At 53.4% G+C, this 17,570-nt stretch overlaps 2 protein-coding genes across 2 annotated transcripts; one reads left to right on the forward strand and one right to left on the reverse strand.

Annotated features, from left to right (window-relative positions):
* Positions 1-1,560: 1,560 nt before the first annotated feature.
* Positions 1,561-9,165, forward strand: SHD (Src homology 2 domain containing transforming protein D). Its single transcript, XM_043466237.1, has 6 exons — positions 1,561-2,704; positions 3,933-4,038; positions 4,118-4,306; positions 5,828-5,951; positions 7,394-7,513; positions 8,775-9,165. The coding sequence occupies exons 1-6, from the start codon at positions 2,405-2,407 to the stop codon at positions 8,959-8,961; spliced, it is 1,026 nt and encodes a 341-aa protein (XP_043322172.1). The 5' UTR covers positions 1,561-2,404; the 3' UTR covers positions 8,962-9,165.
* Positions 9,166-9,881: 716 nt separating this feature from the next.
* Positions 9,882-17,344, reverse strand: TMIGD2 (transmembrane and immunoglobulin domain containing 2). Its single transcript, XM_043466238.1, has 3 exons — positions 17,229-17,344; positions 10,666-10,767; positions 9,882-10,339 (listed from the first exon to the last, which is right to left on the reverse strand). The coding sequence occupies exons 1-3, from the start codon at positions 17,272-17,274 to the stop codon at positions 10,002-10,004; spliced, it is 486 nt and encodes a 161-aa protein (XP_043322173.1). The 5' UTR covers positions 17,275-17,344; the 3' UTR covers positions 9,882-10,001.
* Positions 17,345-17,570: the final 226 nt, after the last annotated feature.

The following is a 17,570-nucleotide window of genomic DNA, read 5'->3' on the forward strand; positions in this document are numbered from 1 at the left end:
TGCCTTGCGGCTGACAGAAAACAGGACAATTACCCGCTGTGCTCCCTGGCAGTCCCCAGGGATGCTGCCTCGTCACTGACGCTGAGGGTGGGGTGGGGTGGGGGGGTGTGAATGCTCTTTGGGGAGATTGGGGAGGACCAAATTCAACAGGTTTGTGTCCAACGACTCAGCCGAAGCAGGAAAGGGAAGGGGAGGGCATCCGGACACCCCTGCTGCTGTGAGGGACCTTGCCTTGCTGGCTCTGGACCTCAGTTTTCCCATCTGGAAAATGGGGCTAACAGTGCAGGGGAGATGGAGAATCTCTGACTCTGTGAAGAGACCTGATGGGTGTTGAATGCCACTCCACGCCAGGCCATATCATGGCACCTGGGTAGAACTAAGCTGTGAGGTGTCTCTCCCTTCTCTGTTCCTCCTTGGTTTCCCCACGGGGGGTGAAAAATAAGTCATTCCCTCCTGGCAATCCTTTCCCCGTTCTCTGAGGGTTTCCTATTAGAAGCCCCATTTTTCAAATCAGGAGACATTGCCGGGGCCCCACTATTCTGAAGGGAGGGGGTGCAGCTCTATCGCAGTGTTAGCTCTGACTCCAGTCTATTTCCCCTCCCTGCCAAGCTGCGGGCACCCGCCCACTCTAAGGGGCTTGGAGAAGGGAGCCTGAAGTCCTACCCTTGCTGACCACCCCTCTCTTATTCTTCTATTAGGGGTCCCTGAATAAGCCCCTCTATGGGGAAAGAAAAAAATGTGTGTCTCTTGGGACTGGTCGGCAGCTCCCTGGGCTCTCTCACTCCCCCCAAATCCCTGTGTCCTCGCCCCCAGACAGCTGCAGCTGCCAAGAGGCAGCCAAACCAGGCGAGACCCCCCCCTTCTCTCATTTCTGCTCCCTCCCTCCCTCCACCCCCAGAAGCCACAAAGGGACAGATGCTGAAGACACACGCCAGGCACTGATACCATCTCCCTTCCCCTGGCCAGCTGTCCCAACCCCCTTCCCCCATCCCGCAATGGGTCCCTGGGGGGAGGGGGACAGAGGAAAGCCCTCTTGGGGGAGGGGAAGCCAGAACCCCTTCCCTTCTGTCCCCCCCCCCCCACTTCCTCCGGCGGCGGCGTCGATATCCATTTTAGCCAATGACCTCTGGAACAGTTTCCACACCCCCATTCTCCTGGTCAGTTTCGCTGCCAGACCCTGGTTCAATTTCAGCCCTCAATAGCGGTCACTCTCACCCCCTCTGCTGGTCAATTTCACCCCTTCTCGCGGTCAAGTCCAGCCCACCCCCTTTCCTGGTCAATTTCCACCTCGCCTTCCTCTCGTCTTCCCCACCTCAGCACCTCTTGCTCTGCAGAGCAAGGTCAGCGCCTGTGGGTTCCCGCCTCCCGCGCTCCTCGCTCGCTCCTGCCAGCCTCGGTCCTCCGGGTCACTGTCCAACCGCCGCGGCCGTGGCCCCAGCGACTCCCGCTGCGCATCCCCCCACTCCCTCCGCGGGCAGCGGCTCTCCTCCCTCCCCAGAACAGCTGAAGGTCTCAGTCACCTCGGAGGGGCGCTCAGGGGGAGGGGAGGGGGCGGGGGAACCCGCGGAGGGGGGAGGCGGGGAAGCCTTGACGTCCCTGCCCTGGACACGGCCCGGGGCTGGTAGGGACTGGGGCTCCCGCCCGGCCGAGCGCCCCCTCCCCAGAGTCCCACCTCCCGGTCGCGCGCCGGCGGCGGCCGTGAAAGTCTCTCCGAAAGCGTGAAGGGGGATTGGAGGAGATTTTATTTCCCTTTGTGCCCGTGACTCGGGCCGAATCGAGGCGGCGGGGCCGGGGACCCCGGGCTTGGGGCTCCCCCCGGAGAGGCGAGGAGAGCAACAAAGGATGCGCCCCACCGGGGTCACTGTCCCCGCGGCCCAACTTTGCGCGCGACGCCCGCTCCCCCGGGGAGCCCGCCCGCTGCGTTGAGAACCCAGGCGTTCGGGCTGAGCCAAGGCTGGGGGCGTCCGCTGGCGGCGCTGTCCCCGCCCTCGGCTCCCAGGAGGGGGATTCCAGAGCTTCCCGGAGGCGGCGGGTGGCCGCGCCGCGCACAAGACCGCTCTGCCCGCGGAAACTCCGCGCGCTTCCGCGGATGCCCCTGGCTCCGGCCGGACTACCCCGCGCTCGGCGTTCAGGGCCCCGCGCGACGCCCGCTTTCCACGCCGTTCTTCCAGAGCTGGGCTAAGGTGCAATTTTGCTCCTCCTTTCCCCTCCCTCCTCTTGTCTCCTTCTCCTTTTTATCCCCTTTTCACCCTCCTCTGAGCGCAGCCAAAGGGCACACCTGATCTTTCTCCTCCTCCTTCCCCTCCTACCTTCTCCCTGGGGACCCTGCCGAGGAAGAGGGCCCAGAAGAGGGCATGCGGGTCCCCCTCTGACAGTGGCCAGGTTTGGGGTGACACGCGCTCAGATGGCCAAGTGGCTCCGAGACTACCTGAGCTTTGGCGGTCGGAGGCCCCCTCCGCAGCCGCCCACCCCCGACTACACCGAGAGCGACATCCTGCGGGCCTACCGAGAGCAGAAGGATCTCGACTTTGAGGACCCCTACGAGGACGCCGATAGCCGCCTAGAGCCGGATTCCTCCGCGGGGCCCGGGGACTCCAAGGGCCCTGGAGACGCTAAGTACGACTCGCCAAAGCACCGGCTCATCAAGGTGGAGGCAGTCGACATTGCCAGAGCCAAGGTCTTGCTGGGAAGCCCCGGGGAAGAGGTGCGTGGCTAAGTCCCCTAAGCTCCGTGGGCCCCGGAGACTGGGTGGGGAGGGCCAGGCTGGGACCCCCACCCTGGATTTTGGGGAGCTTGTTTAGGTGTTACCCCAGGGGCAGACCAGGGCACCAGCCCACTTCCCCCAATCCCCCACCTGCTTGGCAGTTTGATGTCTGTCTCCTTTCAATGCACAGCGCTTGTTGCCCGCCTCCCTCTTCATTGGCTTTGTACCCCTTTCCTCCAGCTTCCTAAGTCCCCACTTCTGGATCCCTTCCCCCAGCTTCCCTTCCTCTTAGAAGCTGAAGGGATCTCCTCAAACAGACCTGAGTGAGTCAGTTTCCTATGGGGCACTTCAACATCCTCACCACCGCTCTCCACCCTGCCTCTGTTAACACTCCCATTTTACAGAAGTGTAAACTGAGGCTCACAGAAGAAAAGTGGCTGGCCCAAGGTCACATGGCTCTAGCTTGTTTAGAACTTGAACCAGACTTGATTCCAATGCCCATACTTTTTTTTTCAGTATTTTTTTCTAAATGATCAGAAGGTCCACCACACACCATCAGCAGAGACAGAAAAGACTTCAGGGGGAATTATGGGAGGCTGTGTCTTGTAGTGGGGCTTCCCTGGTGGCTCAGATGGTAAAGAATCTGCTTGCAGTGCAACCCGGGTTCCATCCCTGGGTCAGGAAGATCCCCTGGAGAAGGAAATGACAACCCACTCCAGTGTTTTCACCTGGAAAATCCCATGGGCAGAGGAGCCTGCCTGGTAGTGGTTAATGGCACAGAGAAAGGTAGGAGGAGGCAGGGACTCGGGGAAGCAGACAACCTAGGCTCAAACCCTGCCTCTGACTTAGCAGCTTTGTGACCCTGAGCAGGTCACTTGCCCTGTATGTGCCTTGGTTTCCTCATCTGTAAAATGGGGATAAAGTACTTACTGCGTGTTGGTACTACCAGTTAATATATTTGAAGTCTTTTGGAACAGTACTGGCACCTGATAAACATTAAAATGATTGAAGGAGGGAGGTAGGGGTCAGAGGAAGAGAGCAAGGGATGATCTACTTGCAAACACTTGTGGGTGGAAAAAAACCCACTTGCTTGGACAGGGTGTATCAGATAGATCAGAGACAGCAGGCAAGAGGTGTACTGTACCCATGCTGTCCCCAGCATGGGTACCCAGAGCTAGGCTTGGTCCCCCTGAGTCCTTGACCCCCTCTCTTGCCTTTCTCTGTCCAGTCGAAAGTCGACACCGAGTACTCGGACCCCTTTGATGCCCAGCCCCATCCACCACCCCCGGATGATGGCTACATGGAGCCCTACGATGCCCAGCGGGTCATGAGTGGTGAGTGAGCAGGGCTTGGAGGGAAGGTGACAGGCTCCCAGGTGGGAGTGGGAGCTGACCAGTGTCCTTGGCCTCCCAGAACTGCCATGCAGGAGGGTGCAGCTGTATGACACCCCCTATGAGGAGCAGGACCACGAACTGGGAGATGGGCCCCCTTCAGGGCAGAAACCTCGACAGAGTCGGCTGCCCCAGGAGGATGAGCGGCCAGCAGACGAGTATGACCAGCCCTGGGAGTGGAAGAAAGACCATATCTCCAAGGCGTTTGCAGGTGCTTCTCTTACCCTGACTTCTGAAGACCTGTGTCCCTCTAGTTTCTGCTTTGGTCATATCCCCTGTTTCAAAGAACAAACTAAACCTCCATCACCTGTCACTTTGGTAGTTTGTTAATTCTCACTAAAGTGTGAATGACTGATAGTCATAAGTTTGTCTTTCCAGGAAAACCTGTATCTTCCTTGGAAACTGAAACCCCTTTAGTTAATCTGTTTATTTTTATTTTATCTTATTTTATTGACTATGCCATAAGGCTTGCAGGACCTTAGTTCACAGACCAGGGATTGAACCCAGGCCTTTGGTAGTGAAAGCGTGGTCTTAACCACTGGTCCGCCAGGGAACTCCCTGAAACCCCTTTTCGAGTGCGAATGGAACCTACTCATTCTGGTCACTATAGTGCAGGAATAGGCTTGGTGTCAGGACTAGATCTGGGTTTGTGTCTCTTATGTGGGCAAATGACTTTATCTCCCTGAGTCTCAGTTCTCTAACTTGTACCTATTGAGTAAGGCACTTGTAAACTGAGTGCTAAAGTACTCAATTACACAGGAGCTTTGGGGAAGAGAGTAGCATTTCTTAGAGTCAGTTCCTGAGTTGGGTAAGCTTGGACAAGTCTCTGAACCTGTTTCCTCTTCTGTAGAAAGAGGAATAATAAGATCACCTAGGGCTTCCCTTGTGGATCAGCTGGTAATGAATCCACCTGCAATGTGGGAGACCTGGGTTCGATCCCTGGAGAAGGGAAAGGCTACCCACTCCAGTATTCTGATCTGGAGAATTCCACGGACTGTATAAGTCCATGGAGTCAGAAAGAGTCAGACATGAGCAACTTCCACTTTTCACTTTCAAGGTCACCTTTAAGAAATAAAATAACTTGGTCCAGGAAGAGTTGTGCGAAGGCAGATCTGCCCAAAAAGGTGTATAGTTGTGAGGGAAATTGGAGTTGGTGCCTCAGCCTACCAGTCTGTAAATTGGGGGTGATTAGTTCTGGGCTTTCCTGGTCGCTTAGACGGCAAAGAATCTGCCTGTAATGCGGGAGACCCAGGCTTGACCCCTGGTCGGGAAGATCCTCTGGAGAAGGGAATGGCAACCCACATCAGTAGTCTTGCCTGGAGAATTCCAAGGATAGAGGAGCCTGGTGGTCTACAGTCCATGGGGTCGCAAAGAGTCGGACACGACTGAGCGACTAACACATTCTACATTCTGTATGACTTGGCCAAAATCTCGCTGAACTTCCCACTTGCCCCTCAAGCCACGTCCCCTGCTCTCTGATTTATCATTGAGGGAACTGGCCACCTTCCATGCCACCAGATTCAGGAATGACCACACCCCTTTCTTCTGAAGGCTAATTGGTTGCTCATGTACCAATCCATCCCCAACCTTAAACCCAACCCTTCTTCTGGATTCTGATAGGTTGCCCTAAGCTGGCACCGCCTTCCTACTGAAATCCCATTGGCTTGCTCCTATCCCACCCTCTTGAGATAGGCGGGACTTAACCATTTTCTCTTTAAACCTTCCCCTTCAGTTCAGTTTGACAGTCCAGAGTGGGAAAGAACCTCGGGGTCAGCCAAGGAGCTCCGGAGACCCCCGCCCAGAAGCCCCCAGCCTGCAGAGCGCGTGGACCCGGCCCTGCCCCTGGAAAAACAGCCGTAAGTGAGGAAGCTGAAGATGCAAGAGCCGGGTTGAATCCCTCCCTGCCCCATACCAGTCACAGATTCCTCGGACCAGGGGGACTGGAGGAACTTGGATTCACTCATTCACTTCATTCATTTCTTCAACTAATCTTCACTGGGTGACAGCGTCTGCTATGCGCTAGACACCCAGCTCGGTGCAAAGCAAAATCAGGTGTCTCCACTCCCTCTGGCATCAGATTCTGGGTTCAAATCCCTTCTCTGTAATTTTTGGCTCTGTGACCTTGGGCAAGTCACTCAACCTCTCTAAAGCTCGGACTCAACACTTCCAAGAGAGTGCCTGCCTCACACAGAATAGGGATTTCCTCCCTTTCCTTGGGTGGGGTTTATCAGCCTGAGAGAGAAGAGACAAACATCATTCTCACCCCCAAGAGATCTTGCGGTGAAAGTGGGAGGATCAGGATTTTGAAGGAGTTTCAACTTTAGGCTGGAATGATGCTCACAAGCTGTGAAAGTCTGGGTGTTCTGTGTTCCTCTGGCCTAGATGTTCCTCAAAGAACATCTGAGCCCTGAGAGCCCAGCCCTGTGAGTACCAGGGTGTGTTTAGCACAGCCATTCCCAAACCTCTTAGGTGGGTGGTACAGGACTACCTAATTAACACAAGCACAGGGGATTTTCTTTCAATACGAACAACTTCTTGGTGCTCATTGGTCTTTGACACTTCGCTCCCTCTGTTTGAGCATGTTAAAGAAAAGTATTATGTAAAGAATGTACAGGTAGGTGGGGATATGTTGCTGTTGTTCAGATGCAAAGTCGTGTCTGACTCTGTGACCCCATGGACTGCAGCACTCCAGGCTTCCCTGTCCTGCACCATCTCCCAGAGTTTGCCCAAGTTCATGTCCATTGAATCGGTGATGCCATCCAACCATCTCATCCTCTGTCCTCTTCTTCTTCTGCCTTCAGTCTTTTCCAACATCAGGGTCTTTTCCAATGAGTCAGCTGTTTGCATCAGGTCGCCAAAGTATTGAAACTTCAGCTCAGCATCCGTCCTTCCAAAGAGTATCCAGGGTTGATTTCCTTTAGCATTGACTGGTTTGACTCCTTGCTGTCCAAGGGACTCTCAAGAGATACAGAATGCAGCAAACCTCATGAAAGTGATGTGCAAGTGATGCAAGTTGGAGGGAGGGGTTGAGGACACCTGGGCACTCAGCTGAGGGAGGCTGCAAAGATCAAAGTCAAGGGTACATGTTGAATTGGAGGGTGGTGGGCCTGGGTTTACCTGCCTTCCAAAGAGACCCTTGTCTGCCTGAAAACCAAGTTCCTCTTGAGAAATCCAAGGGAATTTGTCTCCCTTGTTTGCCTGGATGTCACAAGTCCTTGAATGAGCTGTGCCTGCATCCAGCCTCAGGACGCGTTGGAAGGGGGATCGCCTTCAGGAGACATCTGTCCCCACCCCCTAGGTGGTTCCACGGCCTGCTGAGCCGGGCAGATGCTGAGAACCTCCTGTCGCTCTGCAAGGAAGGCAGCTACCTTGTGCGGCTCAGTGAGACCAGCCCCCAAGACTGCTCCCTGTCCCTCAGGTGAGACCCCAATCCTCGGAGGGACAGAGGGTCACAGGACTGCATGCCTTCGACTGTCAAGCCTTTGACTGAATTCAGCTGGAGAAGAGGAGTGTGGCTCCAGGAGCCAATGGGCGGGATTTCCAGGGCAGATGGACAGAGCTTTCAGGCCAGTGGGTGGGGCTTATGGGAGCCGTGGGCAGAGCTTCTAGGTCAGAAGGCAGGGCTTCCAGAGAGGCTACCGGCATGGTTCTGACTGAGAATGAGCTCTCTGTCACTGGAGGTATGCAAGAAAATGGAAAGGAAGCCATACAGTAAATCTAGAACTTCAGTGAGATGAGGAACTAGGTGTCCAAGTTTCCTCTGGACTCCTCCCAGGTTTAAAAATATATCCATTTGTGTCAATCCAGGGCCAAAACCTCAGTGGCCCTGTAGACGTTTGAGTTTGATACTCTGGTTCTACGTGCTTCTCTGCCTAAGATTCTAAGTGTGTCTGATTACAAAACGCTCCTAAGATTCTACCAGGTTTCTGAGTGTGAGATTCCTAAAAGGTCAAGATTGAAGAGGGTTTGGAAGTAGATTGATATCCTGCTTCTCCCACTTCCTAGCTGTGTGACCTCAGCTAAATCATTCAACCTCTCTGGGCCTCAGTTTCCTCATCTGTGAAACAAAGACAATAATAGCATCCAGTTTGTTGTAATACTACGATTAAAAGAGGGGGAAAAGTGAAAAAGTGTTGAGAAGAATGCCCAGGAAACAGGAAGCACTTAATTCATACTAATGATGGTAACAGAGTCATATCCAGGTTCTATGTCATTCACCTACCAGACGTGTAAAGGAAAGGGACCCTAGGGAATTCCCTGGCAGTCCAGTGGTTAGGACTCCATGGGTGAGGGTACAATCAGGGAACTAAGATCCTGCAAGCCTCATGGAAAAGCCAAAAGCAAAAAAAAGGGGGGGGGGTTGGGGGTCCCTTGATTGAGGGTAACCAGGATGGGTAGCACAAGGGGTTAGGAGGTTTGGCGAGAAAGTGCCTTCTATGTCCTTGGGGAGGGACCTCCGACTGGGAGGAACTCCAGCCTGTCCTCACAGGGGACAAGCGCAGAAGGCATCCCACAGTGGGGAACGAGTCAACAGCTTGATGCCAAGTGGCTGTTAACCAGAAATATTTGGGGATGCCTGGCGCGGTTCCTAGGGTCCTCCAGGGAGTGACTTTAAGGCTGGAGAGTGTGGGCGGGCCTCAAGTGCTGGGTACCCCTTCTGACCTGACCCCTGTCCCCAGGAGCAGCCAGGGCTTCCTGCACCTGAAGTTCGCGCGCACCCGAGAGAACCAGTTCGTGCTGGGTCAGCACAGCGGCCCTTTCCCCAGTGTGCCGGAGCTGGTGCTCCACTACAGCTCCCGCCCGCTGCCCGTGCAGGGCGCCGAGCATCTGGCCCTCCTCTACCCGCTGTTCTCACAGACCCCCTGACCTGGAGCCTCAGCCCTGCACCTGGGGCCGTGAAGACCCCAGATCACTGGCTGCAAACGCTGGAGGTCTTTCCAGTCCTGGGGGAGGCTGGATGGAGAGATCTCTGTTCCTCCAGGCCCTCTTTGGCCCCCTTCTGGATTCTAGGGCCCAGAACTGTGTCTGGAACCCCTCCTCTGGCCTGGAAAATAAATAAGTTATTGTGTGTTTCAAGTGTTCTTTCTGGGAGGGGGAGCTCAACCCCTGAAGGAAGAGGGGAGGCAGACCCGTGGAGACCCATATCTCCAGCTCCATGTTTTTGGGGTGGAGCCGGGGTTGGAGTCTGAATGGCCCACAGGAGGGACCAACATTCAGAGAGCTGTTGACAGGCAGGGAGAGCATGTTATGGAGGCAGATAAAACCTGGAGACAGCAGACGCTGGCTGATTAATAAGATGGCGAAACTGAGGGGGCGAGACTCTTGAGGCCAACCCTGCCCCCACCCCACCCCTCCTTCCTATCCTGGGCCACTGGCCACGGGCTGATGCTGCTGCTGAAAAGGACATCTGTCCCCATGGAAACAGCAGACGTGGGGGAGGGGAGCCAGGCTCAGCTGGTGTCACTTCAAGGTGACAGTTGGGCAGGAGACCCCAGGGGGCTGACAAATGCCAGGAAGCCCCAATCTCTCCCATCACCCCCTAACTCCAATCCTGCCTAGGGAGGGGGTAGACACCAGTTGGGGAGGGGGCGTGCTTCCAGCTCCAGGCACTGTTTGGAAGTGAGGGACATCACTTCTCTGATAATTGGACATGACCCTCCAAGGATGAGAGGGGGAAAGCTTTCAAGCCCCCTCAACAGAGTCGTCCTCCAGGACTGCACCCACCCCCCAGATGACTCCCTAATAGCTCAAATCTCTAGCACTGCCAAATTGCCACGGATACTGCCTTGCTTTCTTCATGAACCGTTATTGGATGTTCTTGGGACAAGGGAGAGGTCTATCCTCATAAAAACAAGGATGGGGTCTCTAGGATAAACTGCTGGACTCTGTGATCCCCTAGGAATAAGTCACATCTTTATATAGTCACTGGGGGGAGGTCTTCTCTGGCTCTCCTGGGTTCTAATTTCTCTTCCCACTTCAAGGAACCCTCTTGACCTTGGCTGCCCAGAGGAGCCTGGGCCAGGAGAGATTCTGACTGCAGAGATGGGGTGAATGGGTCTGGGGCTGGGGCAAGATTTGGGAGCCAGATGCGACTTGGGGGTGGGGCGCTGGGGGAAAGAGATCGAATAGAAGCTTTGGCCCTTCTGATCCTCACTGTCCAGCACCTTCCTTTCCACAGGCCATGCCTCACTCTTCCTTGGGGCTCTCCGGGGCCGGTATAGGACGTTGCTGTAGAGTGGACTGCCTGCATTGGGGGGTGGGGTGGGAAATGACACCAAGAGGGGACAGTCATTTAAGAGAGCCTGGTCCTCTCCAGCCCACTTTCTGGGGGCTTTGTCTATGCCCCTGGGGTAGGGGCCAGCCTTCCCCATCCATTCCCCTTCTCTGCCCCCCAGCCTCACCCTCCCTCCTTCTGAAAGGAGCAGGTATCAAAGCCAGAAGGGGATGCGTTCCCGCCTAGTCAAGCAGATGCAGTTCCAGCTTTCGCCACAAGGGGGCGCAATCGCCAGGGGATGATGGTGCTCTTGGGAACCTTCGGTCCTCTGTTCAGCTACCTGCGCGGTTCCTTACCTGCATCCCCCTTCCGGTAGCGGCGGCAGCCCCAGATCCCGGCGCCCAGAGCGAAAGCGGCCACGGCCACCGCCCCTGCCACCAGCGGCGCGAAGTAGAGTCCTGGAATGGGAAAGGGGATGATGAGCTGGCTGACGGGGGGCGGGGTCGAGGGGTGGGGCGGAGCTGAAGGAGGGTCCGGTAGACGGAGCTCACCTGAGAAGCTCTGGTCCTAGCCAGCCATCTGCAGAGACGAAACCTGCGTCTCAGGGGAGCTCACCTTTGAGTTTAGCATCCTGCACCCCTTTAGGGTAAGAGCCCCTCTACCCCGTGTGGAACCTCAGGATTCCTACACTTGCCATGCTATGAATTCAGGCAAGTATTTGCTCTAAACCTCTTTCCTCTTCTGAAAAATGAGACTAAGCATGCCTATCTTGCTGGGTTATTGTGAATACATTCCAGACCCGGTAATAAACTCTTTAGATATAATCACTTTAAATTCATATAATCTGGGGACTTCCCTGGTGGTCCAGGGGTTAAGACTCTGAACTCCGAATGCAGGGGGCCCAGGTTTGATCTCTGGTCAGGGAACTAGACCCCACATGCCAGAACTAAGAGTTCACATGCTGAAACAAGGATTCCGCATGCTGCAACTAAGACCTGGCACAGGAAAACAAATGCATATTTTAAATAAATAAATAAATTCACCTAGTCTGATGAGAAAGCACTATTAGCTGAATTTTGATAACTAAGGAATCAGGCACAAGAGAGTCAAGTCACTAGCATAAGGTCACAGAGGAAGTGAATAGCCAAGTGGGGATGTGCTTTCAGGTCTGTGTAATTGACAGGAACCCCAGCCAAGGCGCTTTCTCCTGTGACCAAAACAAGACCCGGGGTCCCCAGCCCCTTCATCTTGCAGGTTCTGAAGCTGGCAGTGATCCCAGGGTCAGGGGGTGGGGTTCCTATGGGGAAGCCAGCTGTGCAGAGCTGAATCCGTGCCGACCCACCCTCGCTGCCTGACAGCTGCCAACAACTCTCAGCCTGGTGCCTCCGCTGCCCGCCTCTGCTAATTGGTAATTGGCCCCCTTGTCCCTGAGAGCTGAGGGTAGGGGGGTGGGGGGCAGCAGGGCGGCCATAACACACCACCCTGGAGGCAGGCAGTGGGCGGATCCTGCCAGCTGGAGGGAAACGGGCATCTCTCGGAGCTAGGAGTCTGGGTGGTGCTTCATTTTGCCTGATAGGAGCCAGGCAGGTGCCCAAGGCCCTGAGGAACAGCGGAGAGTGCAAGGCCGCAACAGGCCAACTTGCAAACTATGCAGGATTTGGCCCTTATGTGGGTGTCATGCAGAGTTGGGGAAATGTGTGAATCGGGCTCTGGAGAAAGCTGCCTGCATCCCGGCTTGTGTGGGTGGCTGGACGTGTCTTGGCCCTGGCTGGGCCTTAGCTTTATTCTCTGTGAAAGGAGGCTGCTGGCTAAGCTGATCTGGAAAGTTCCTTCCAGCCTTGGGAGTCAATGGTTTTCTTATTTGTCTGTTTGTTTTGTGTGTGTGTTTTATTTTTGGCCCTGTGGGATTGAAGCCGTGCCCCCTGCAGTGGAAGCATGGAGTCCTGACCACTGGACCACCACAGGGAAGTCCCAACAGTCAATGGCTTTCAATTCTAGATCCTGGAATTCTAGAGTTTTCTGCTCTTACATACTCTGTGATTGCAAAAGGCTAAGAGTTTATCTATTTAAAGTATTTCAGACACTACACTTCTAAGATTCTAGAATCTCCCATGCCTTTGTTTCAGTGTTTCTCAACCTTTTTTCATTATCACTCCCCTAAGAAGACTTTTTAAGAACCTTCATTTGTTCCCTCATGAAATGTTAATACCACAGATATGCTATAAATCTGTTTGTGGGCTATCTGCACATCTCTGCTTTACACATAAAAGGGTAAGATTTTCTTTGCTCCCAAGAACCAATGTTTACCTCCTTAGGAGTGATAGAGCCCATGGATAACATATGCTGTAATTCTCAGAGCTTAGGATTTATTCCCCTAGGATTCTCAAACTGCAAGATTCTGCTTTATGGTTTGAGATTCTAGAATTGTTTTAGGTACAATAGAACTGAGTCCATATGTCAACCAAAAAACAAGTTCTAGGGTCTTCCCTGATGGTCCATTGGTTAACACTCCATGTTTCCAATGCAGGAGGTGTGGGTTTGATCCCTGATCAGGGAACTAAGATCCCGCATGCCCCACAGTGCAGCCAAAAAAGTATTTTAAAAAAGACAAGTTCTAGATTGTTCATAGCAGTCTTATTTATAATAGCCAAAACCCAGAAGTTACCAAAATACCCATCAGTAGGAAATTGGACTGAGCAGTGGTGATGGAGGGCACCCTACAGAAAAGGAAAAGGATGAGCCATTGCTCCACACACCAATACAGAGGAGTCTTACAGAGTGTTGAGTGAAAGATGTCAGACACAGAATGCACTCTATGATTTCATTAAAGTAAAATAGGAAGCCAGTTAAATAGATTTATGCTGCTATAAGTCAGAATAGTGGGGGGAGGTGAGGATGGCATTTATAAGGAGGCATGTATGTGTGTTGAGCAGGGTGGTGAGTACCCAAGTGTGCGCAGGTTGTGAGAATCCATTGCTATGATTTGTGTTGGTGTTGTTTAGTCAATAAGTCATGTCCGATTTTTTTGCAACCCCATGGACTATAGCCCATCAGTCTCCCCTCTCCATGGATTTCCCAGGCAAGAATACTGGAGTGGGTTGCCATTTCCTTCTCCAGGGGGATCTCCCCAAGCCAGAGATCTCCCGCATCACAGGCAGATTCTTTACCACTGAGCCATCAGCGAAGCCTATGATTTGTATACAGCCCTCCAAAATTCATATGTTGAGTCCTAACCTCTAATACAATGGGAATGAGAGGTCAGGGCCTTTGGGAGGTAACTAGGTAAAGGGGGTAGAGCCTTCATTAATGGGATCAGTGCTCTTATGGTGGTCCGTCCAGTGGTTAAGACTCTGCCCTTCCAAGGCAGGCGGTGCAGGTTCAGCCCCTGGTTGCTGAACTAAAATCCCACATGCAGTGTGGCACAGCCCCCCTCAATAAAAGGGACCCTAAAGAGCTCCCCGGCCCCCTCTGCTACATGAGGACACAGCCAGAAGGTGCGGGCGATGAGCCAGGAAGAGGGCTCTCACCAGAGCACGACCTTGCTGGCACTTTGATCTTGGGTTTCCAAGCTCTAGAATTCTGAGAAATAAATATGTGGTTTATAAACCACCCAGTCTTTAGTGTTTTATCAGTGATCTAACAGACTAAGATATCCATGAGCTGGCCACTTTCGGCATGTGCATTTCTCTGTATGGAGGATATACTTGAATAACACAGTTTACGGAACTGTTTTGAATTAGAATCCAGAATTATCTATATTCAAGAGTGTTAATGATTGTGATATACTGGAGCAGGGCTGAGTAACTACAACGTGTGAGTCAAATTCAGCCCTCTGGTTTTTTTTCCCAAATAAAATTTTATTGGCACCCAGGCCCACCCATTCCCTTAAGCATGTCTATGGAGACTTTCACACTATAACAGTAGAGTGGAGTCGTCACAACAGAAACTGGCCTGCAAAATTCTTGCATCTGCAGACTGTTTCTAGGAATCTGATTTAGAGAATTTGGTTGCTAGGAGTTTGAGATTCTAGAAGCTTAAGATTTCTAGAAGTTCCAAGTCCTCCCTGGCTTACACCCCTGCCCCCCACCCCCATGCTCTCATACCTGTCTCCACCAGGAGCTGCGTCCCATTGCCCTGGGCCTCCTCCCAATCAGGGATCTCCACGGTCGCCCCACACACATAGCGTCCCCTGTCACTGAAGCTCATGTGATTCAGCTGCAGGGTGAGGTTGCCAAGCGGCTGCCAGGAGAGCCATCCCTGAGGCCCACAGACATTCTTGCTGAGACTGCCTTTGACAATGTGTGTCTGGCAGAAGGTGTCAACATCCTTGATCCACTCGACACGGAGCCGCTCCCAGGCCTGGGTCCGCACCACCTGGCAGGTCAAAGTCACCTGGCTGTCCTGTCTCACTTGCAAAAACTTGGGTGTCTGCTGCACAGTCAGGCCTGTGGCTCCTTGCAGGACTCGGGGAAAGAAGAAGTGAGTGAGACCTTCATGTGTGTGTGTGTGTGTGTGTGTGTGTGTGTGTGAGTGTGTATGTGTGTGTGACTTACTTCCCTAGCCAGCCCACAGGAATAAGGCAGTGAGAGCCTGAAAGCTTACTGTCTGTGTGATCTTTGCAAGGTCATTTCTTGCTGAATCTCCATGGCCCCATCTGTGAAATGGGTATAAGTCTCTCAGCACTTGTGAGATTTCAAGGTGAACTCTATGACATGTCGGCCTCTCAGCCACAGAAAGATTGCCTGGAGTGCGCCAGACCCTGATGTGGACCCTGTGGACACAGACACACAGGTGACTGAGATAGACAGAAGCCCCTCCCCTTGTGGAGCCGGCGGTCTCGGGGGAGAGACACAGGAAGTCATGAAATGAGAATCACAATGGAGGAAAGGCATGGGGAATGGCAAGAGATGATAAGGATGAAATGAGAGGGTGTACTTATAGAGGGTGATCAGGAAGGGCCTCTCAGAGGAGGTGGCATTTGAGCAGGGATGTGAATAGAAAGATGCATTGGGGGCTTGCCTGGTGGTACAGTTAAGAATCCACCTGCCGATGCAGGAGACACGGGTTCGATCCCTGGTTGGGGAAGATCCCACATGCTGTGCGACAACTAAGCCCGTGCTCTGCAACAAGAGAAACCGCTGCAATGAGAAGACCAAACACCGCAGCTAGAGAGTAGCCCCTGCTTGCCACAACTAAAGAAAGTCTGAGTGCAGCGATGAAGATGCAGCACAGCCATAAACAAATAAAATAAATCTCAAAAAAAAAAAAAGAAGTCAGTCGTCCATAAGGAATGGGTCATGCAAAGGTCCTGAGGCTAGAAAGGGCCTGGTGAGTTGGAGGAACAGGGAGGAGGCCCCCAGGGTTGGAGCAGAGCATGCGAGGGGGAGAGAGGGAGGAAGTGGGATCAGAGAAGTCAGCGGGGCATGGCTTTTAGAGACCTGCGGGCTGTGTGGGTAGGGTATGAGGGAGGTAGGGAGGTGGGTGGGGGTGGGGAAAGGGGAGCAGTGTACTTCAATCTAAGCGTGATGGGAAACCACTGGAGCAGGGAGGAAGTGTGGTCCAGTTAAAGTTTTAAAAATAACCACAGTCATTGCCATGGTGAGAACGGACTGTGATCTTCATGGGGCAGAGATTGGGGGGGGGGCGGGGGGGGGCGGGCGGTCAGAATAGCCGAGAAACCAGGGTCCAGGAGACCGGTGATGGGACCCAGACCCTGGAAAAGAAGAGGTCAGAGTCTGAACAGATTTTGAAAGTTGCCCACAGAAGAACTACAAGACCTGAGTTAGTCACTGTTCCTCTGAGACTGTCGCAACACTGTTCATCGGCTATACTCTAACACAAAATTAAAAGTTTAAAAATAAATATTAAAAAAAAGAAGAACTGAATTGGGAGGGAGGGAAAGGGAGATAGTGGCAGATTTCCAAGGTTCTTAGGCTGAGGAACTTTGTGAATGGTGGCGACTTTAGGCCAAGATGGGGGACGCTGAGGGCCTTCCTTGGAGGTCCAGTGTTTAAGACTTGAGCTTCCTCTGCAGGGGGTGTGTGTTTGATCCCTGATTGGGGAACTAAGTTAATCTCACATGCCACACAAGCAAAAAAAAAAAAATCTAAAGATGGGGGATACCGAGTAGAAGAAGCACGGTTAGAGGGGAAAGAAAGAGTTTGCTTTTGGCCATGGGAAGTCTGGGGTACCTGTTAGATGACCCCCCAGGAGGCGTGAGTTGCTGTCAAGTTCCTGGCATTTGGGGTGGAGTTGCAGCTGACCCTAAAGAGAGGAGATGCAGGGAAGAGTAGTCCAGGCAGAGGGAACAGAAGGTGCAAAGGTCCAGAGGTAGGATCGAGCTCGATGTGTTGGGATAAAAAAGGAAGAAAGAAAGAGGAGTCAGCAGACTGGCCATGGGGGACAGAGAGGGAATGCAGAGGAGCACACAGAATAGAGAGGCCAGCAGGGCCAGGTCACACAAGGCTCGTGGGCAGGTCCCAGTGTGCATTTTATCCTAAGGCTCCCTCTATGGATTTTTCCTAGAACGGTTCAACCCTTGTAGACTTCCCTGGGAGCCCAGATGGCAAAGAATCTGCCTGCAATGCAGGAGACCTGGGTTCAGTCCCTGGGTAGGGAAGATCCCCTGGAGAAGGAAATGGCAACCCATTCCAGTATTCTTGCCTGGAGAATCCCATGGGCAGAGGAACCTGGCAGGCTACTACAGCTCATGGGTTGCAAAGAGTTGGACTCTACTGAGCAACTAACACACACAGAGTTCAACCCTTGTAAAGTTCTGAGTATCAGGGAGAGAGACAGGGTGTATTTGGCAGAGCGGAGAGACTAAGGTTTCGAGGGGGCTCTGAACAGGAGGGGCAGGCAGCTGGAGTGACGAGTCACAACAGGATGGGGGCCAAGGTGGGGAGATTCAGATACTCACCCCAGAACTGCACCAGGAGGACCAGCCTTGTGCCCAGGGACCCCATTCCTGGCCCATCAGGCCCCTCTCTCCCAGCTGGTGCCCTGCCACCCCCTTTCCCCTCCCGTGTGACAGACTTCCTGCCACAGAAGCTTAGGTGACACTCCGCCCCCACCACAGAGGCCTAAGCGACACCCAGGCCGGCCGGCAGACATCCGGTGGCCGCGACTGCTGGGGCCCCACTTCCTGTCACCCGTGCCTCAGTTTCCCTCTTTTTTTTTTCAAGGCGGAAGGCAATACATGTATGTGATGGAGATGAAGTGAGTGAAAATCTTCCTAAAAGACTACAGAGGGACCTCCCTG

The sequence above is a fragment of the Cervus canadensis genome, chromosome 4, assembly GCF_019320065.1.
Source record: "Cervus canadensis isolate Bull #8, Minnesota chromosome 4, ASM1932006v1, whole genome shotgun sequence".
Classification (NCBI taxonomy): Eukaryota; Metazoa; Chordata; class Mammalia; order Artiodactyla; family Cervidae; genus Cervus; species Cervus canadensis.